Below are 6,000 nucleotides of genomic sequence, written 5' to 3' on the forward strand. Positions count from 1 at the left end.
AGGCTACACCTCTTGACAGATTTTCCCTTTCCTTCCACCAGTTCAAATCTGACTTTATGTGGTAAGGGACGTTTATCTTTTTGTCTAGTGAGGACTGTGATCTGTCCCATTTCCCGAGAATCTAGGTTTGTGTTATCCTGGTGTGAACCTGACACCATGCTACCGCTGTAATGCATGATGTCATCATTCCCAGGATGCTCATGGCCCCTCAGATAGAGCACTGTTCCTGAGACTGGAAGTTTCTCATTCTCTCCCTGAAAGATTCCAACTTTTCCTGTGGGAGAGATGAAGTCTGGGTAATTGAATCAAGCATTACCCCTAAGAACTTCATTTTTGTCGCTGGTACTAGGCAAGATTTTTTCACATTTAGCAACCAGCCCAATTCTGAGATTTTCTGTATCATGTAATTGGTCTGTCTGGACGTTTCCAGCTCTGAATTTCCTACTATGAGGAAGTCGTCTAAATAGGGAAAAATGTTTAAGCCCTGTAGTCTGAGAGGAGAAATCATTTCTATTACCAGCTTTGTGAACACCCTTGGGGCGGATGATATACCGAATGGTAGGGCAGTGAACTGAAAATGATTGACTATGCCCTCTTCGTCTTTCAATGCGAATCTGAGGTATCTGTGACTTTTAATGGATGGGAACATGGTAGAAGGCAATATTTTCGTTTACAGGAAAGTCTTTGGAAAGTCCCCCAAACATCTCATCCTGAACTGATCGGGGCTTTTAAACATTTTCAATGCCCATAGTAACTCCTCAATATCCTGAGAAGAAAAGTTATATTTATTTTCGTCGTCCACAATTTCCCCCTCTGACAATACATCATCTTCCATATTTTGTCTAGAGGTGGAAGCCTCCTCGTCCATGTCCTCTGCATCAGAGGAGGATGGTACCGATATTTAGGATTTTTTGGCAGGAGGCATAGGAGGGACAGACTTGAGAGAGGCCAAAGAGGATTTTATTTCACTTTGAATCATAGATTTAACCTCCATGAGGATAGATGGTTGCTCTTCCTTTACAAGCTCATTAATGCAAGACTGGCAGAACTTCTTTTTGTGATTTTCAGGGAGTCTTTTTGTACAAGTTGCACATCTTGTGTATTTGGATTTAACTTTGGGCTCTATCACTCCCTATAAAGAGAGGAGCAACCAGGTATCAGAGATGAAATATGCAAGGTCACAGATATTTTCCCCACAGGGGAACTCACGATAGGAGTAGCCGAGGGTGGGTCTCCAGTATCCATTTGGCTTGCAGGGGCATCAGGAGCCGACATCTCACCGGAGCGGGAAACACAGTGGAGGCAGCGGCAGGTTGAATTTACTGCCTCGTTTTCACCCAGCGCGGCGTTGGACGTCATCAGTGTGCACGCGCGTGCTCTCCATGTGATCCTAGGCTCCGCCCCCTCCGGGAACAGAGAGTAGACTGCGGCGCATATGAGCAGGACGGCGTGCAGCGTGCTCTTTCTATTCCGGTCTGCTTCCTCACAGAAGGGAAGGGAGACCTTGTGTTATGGAGTGAAAACAGGCCCCCGCTGTTCAGGGACGAGAGTCTACTCCCGTATATGTCCTCTGCCCAGCTTTAGTAGCAACCGCAGGAGGGCAGAAGGGAAGGAGGACAAGAAGTAACCCTCTCTACTTTAAGGTATCCGAAAAATAAAATTGCCATAAAATCTTCACACCCCCCCCCCCCCCCCGGAAGGTCTCTCTGTGAGGTGCTCCATAGGGATAGGAAACACCGAAGGTGAGAGTGGGTGGTGGCCTTTCAAACTCTGTGTTCCTGCCCCTATAGAGGTCAACGGGTCAATCTCATGTGTAGCCGTCATGGTGGAGGAAATGGAAAAACTGCTTAAAGGATTTAAAGGCAGACTCGGCATCAGGAGTCTATAATTTTGCATTAATCTCCTTGCAGGTAATAAATTGTCGGTTATGGTTGGTGATACCCAGGAATCACTGGATGGCATGCACCCCAGTAGGACGTGGCCAATCCAAAACAGAAGCCAGCTTTGGGGATCAATCTCTATGCCACAGTCTGATATAGTTTAACCCAGGAAAGGTAGAGAACTTGTTTCAAAGACACAGTAGAGTCTGTTCTCTCTCAAGCGCTAGAGTACGGTGCAAACTAGAGTGGCGGTGTAACTAGAACTGACTGGGCCCCACAGCAAGTTTTTATTTTTCTATTAACATACTGATATGAGGGCATGATCTTTGAGGTGCTCTCATAAAGGGAGTGTAAAGATATAATTGTCACATTCTGTCTAAGAGGGCGGGGCAACAGAGGGGAAGTCACATGGTTGGCAGACAAGACGTCTTGCCGCAGCGTTGAAAGCCAGAACCTTCCCATCACGTGACCCCAGCTTAGAAAGAAGAGTCACAGCCCAAAGTGAAAGGGGAGAGTATTTAGTAAATCACTTGTCTTACGAGGACAGTTTGAAAGTAATTTCCTTTTTTATTGTAAAACCCCTCTAACTATCACATAGGAAATGATCAAAATGAGGGGAAAATGTATTAATATCTCTTTACTATCTCAAAATGATGCTTAACCCTTTCCTGCACAGTGAGGTATATGTAGTTCATTATGATAGCACAGACCAAAAGATGCGTATTCCCCAGTGGGTGTGTGGATGTGACTGACCGTCATGTCCTGCAGGAACAGCCGGGATCGGAGAAGAATCTGATCAGAGATCACCGTCAGCTAGACAAGGGGAACACTTCATGATGTGATGGGGACATCTCCAATCATCAGAATCTCCTCCTGCCCTAAAGGCACCAAGGACAGAATCTGAAGTCACTTTCTCCATTCATGATTCCATACCTGTGGTGACATCTCCTGGAATGTCCTCCTCCTCCTCACTCTTACATGGGAGATCGCCCATCATCCTCTCTTCTTCATCCTCCACTTTAATATCAGTCAGATCTTCCCCCTGATTTGTCATCTGTAACAGTTCAGTACAATACAGCAGACAGGTGGGAAATCTAACAGATCCACATAAGAGACCCCCACAATCTATGATCCCTCTATGACTGCAGGACCCCCCTATATAGATGTGTATAGGGCTCAGCTCCATCTACCTGAGGGTTCTCTGGGACCTTCTCCTCTGGACAGTCCTGGGAATACAGAGGACGGGGACATCTCTCTGGTGGATTTTTCCTCCTGGATCCATCTGTGGTGACACAAGCACACAGTGACTGAATACATGGCCTCCTGTAGATCTGTCTATAGATAAGATACTTCTCTCAGCTCCTTCACTTCTAGGTTTAGTTATCAGGAGGAAATATACTCTGCCTCTCACCACCTAGGCTGAGGTCCCAGCACCTAGCAGACCACAAACCAAAGTAGTCTCTGGTCTACGAGAATGAATGATGGGCAGTGGACGACAGCTCCTTCTCTACAATAGTACATGCTGAGGATGAGGATACAGTTATACATGGCAGGACCTGGGGGAAGGGGATTCTTTATACAGCGCCCTCCATCACCCTACCAACCAAAAAAGGGTCAGGGCATCATCCCGGCACAATGACACCTCTGCTTATGAGGTACATTTCCAGAGAGAGAACCCACAGTGAAGACCTTCATCAGTCAGACTCAGTACATGGAGGAAGAATAACAACTACTCCCAGTCTCCTCTCCACCAGGCTCTGAGGTGTTGGAGAAAGCTCTACATCTATATTCTCCTCCAAGTCTCCTTACCCTGTGAAGACAATTCCTTTCTCCTAAGGCCTCATGCACAGGACCGTTGTGTGTTTTGCAGACCGCAAATTGGGGATCCGCGAAACAAGGAAGGCGTCCGTGTGCGGCTCGGATGCGGACCAGAACAACGGTTGTGTGCATGAGGCCTAAGGAGCTGTTATGGTGAATGTGGGAAAAAGAAAAGAAAAAACATCTCATGACATTTCCTGGATATTTTCTGTGAGCCCATGACATCTCCATGAGAGAGACTGCTACATAATATCTGAACATACTTTATGGCAGTTGTATTTCCACCTCTGACCTATTAGGATACGGACCGCTATTCTCGGGCAGTATACATTAGGCCAGGGGTGCTGCTAGGGTCTGAAAACATCCGGGGCACAAGCCCACTGTAACACGCCCCTGTGAAGCCACGCCCCCACACAATGAAGCCACGCCCCTATCGCCATGGAGGGGGGGAGAGACCCTTCACAGTAGTTATTAAGCCCTTTCAGCAGTCCCCCCTTCAGTGAATGGGGAACTGCTGAAAGGGGTTAATAACTGCTGTGAAGGGCCTAGCCGTCTGGGCAACCCCACAGATCATCCCCCCACCCCACTTGTACTTGTTCCGCTGGCTGTATGGGTATGAGTTCAACTTCAGTCACTTCGGAGCGCAATCCTGTCCTGCGGCGCGTGATCCAGCGAGACCAGTGACCTACAGCGGCGGGTCTCACGGGATCACGCGCTGCTAGACGGGATTGCACACCGAAGTGACTGAACTCATGCCGGCGCAGCACGCAAGTAGCAGAACAAGTAAAAGGGGAGTGGGGCCAAGCGGCCAGCAGAACATTCGGGGCATTGGACAAAACATCCGGAGCTCAAGCCCCGAATGTTTTGACCTAACGACGCCCCTGCATTAGGCACTTTGTTGGACTTGTTTCCATTACCCCTGAGGATAGTCGTATAGCTGAGTATTTTAGAATATTTGCTTTATGTCTGGTGATATAAGAGGCTGGTGCTCCTCCATTACATGTCACTGCACACACGTGTATACACTGCACATGACGGCTCTTACCTTGTGATATAAGAGGCTGGTGCTCCTCCATTACATGTCACTGCACACACGTGTATACACTGCACATGACGGGTCTTACCTTGTGATATAAGAGGCTGGTGCTCCTCCATTACATGTCACTGCACACACGTGTATACACTGCACATGACGGCTCTTACCTTGTGATATAAGAGGCTGGTGCTCCTCCATCATGGCCTCCTTGTACAGATCCTTGTGTCCTTCTATATACTCCCACTCCTCCATGGAGAAATAGACAGTGACGTCCTGACACCTTATAGGAACCTGACAACACAATGACACCGTCATCACCCAGACCCCTCCAGTGCTGTTACTGGAGAATTTCCCAGCAGTGTCACCTCTCCAGTCAGCAGCTCCATCATCTTGTGGGTGAGTTCTAGGATCTTCTGCTCATGTATCAGGGGGTGAGGGGGAGGCTCTGTGATGGGGGGAGGGGTCCTGCTCCGCCCTCCTAACTCTTGGAGATGGATGATGGGAGTCACACAGTCCCCCGATGTCTTCTTCACTATTGTGTACTCCTGTGGATGGAGAGAGACATTTAGGGAGTAAACCCTTCAGGGGCCATGTGCTCTCCTCCGGACCTCTCCTCCTGGTACAAAGTGCCTACTTACCTCCTCATGACTCCTACAACATGACTATTGGTCACTGGTCACATGATACATCACTCACAATATTGGGGGTTCTCCATCACTTGGAAGGTCTGGAGGCCGTTCTCCAGGACCCTGGACTCTTCCTATCACTTCCTATGATGGATTCTCCTTCCCGATGTCTGACTTGTTACAGAATACAATAAAGAGGAGAGAAATCTAGAAAAGTTTACCTCTCCGCTCAGCAGGGAGATGATCTCCAAGGTGAGGTCTAATATTCTTCTGCTGATCTCTTTCCTGTCCATCCTTGGTGGTCATTCAGGAGAAGAGGAGAGAACTGGAGGAGCTGGAGGCTTCTAGTACTGCAGGCGCCTTTATGAGAAGAGGAGAGGAAATCATCCAGGGGACAAGACCAGATGTCACCTCCAGAAATGAACTTCCTGAGCCTGAAGGGGCCCCGCTTCTCAGAGCCCCCACCACATGGATTCCAGGGGCCCCAACATGGAGATTTCTGGTGGCTCCATAGGAGATAAATGTCTGATAGATGCAGGTCCCACCAGGGGCATAACCCTCTGCAACCGCAGCATGAGTACACTGACAATGCCGGGCCCCGTCAGAGCGCTCTTCATAATATGCGCGGGGGGGAGGGTGC

General features: G+C 48.5%; 1 protein-coding gene across 1 annotated transcript in view; it reads right to left on the bottom strand.

The window, feature by feature from the left end:
* LOC120991140 (zinc finger protein OZF-like) overlaps positions 1 to 3,126 on the bottom strand; it is a 47,155-nt gene extending 44,029 nt beyond the window's left edge. Inside the window, exons 1-2 of the mRNA XM_040420046.1 lie at positions 3,071 to 3,126; positions 2,814 to 2,934 (exon numbers count right to left, since the gene is read on the bottom strand). Coding sequence (XP_040275980.1) covers positions 2,814 to 2,934 — 121 coding nt within the window. The 5' untranslated portion in view covers positions 3,071 to 3,126. The remainder of the gene's footprint in view (positions 1 to 2,813; positions 2,935 to 3,070) is intronic.
* Positions 3,127 to 6,000: the final 2,874 nt, after the last annotated feature.

Source organism: Bufo bufo, chromosome 2 (genome assembly GCF_905171765.1).
Source record: "Bufo bufo chromosome 2, aBufBuf1.1, whole genome shotgun sequence".
Lineage (NCBI taxonomy): Eukaryota > Metazoa > Chordata > Amphibia > Anura > Bufonidae > Bufo > Bufo bufo.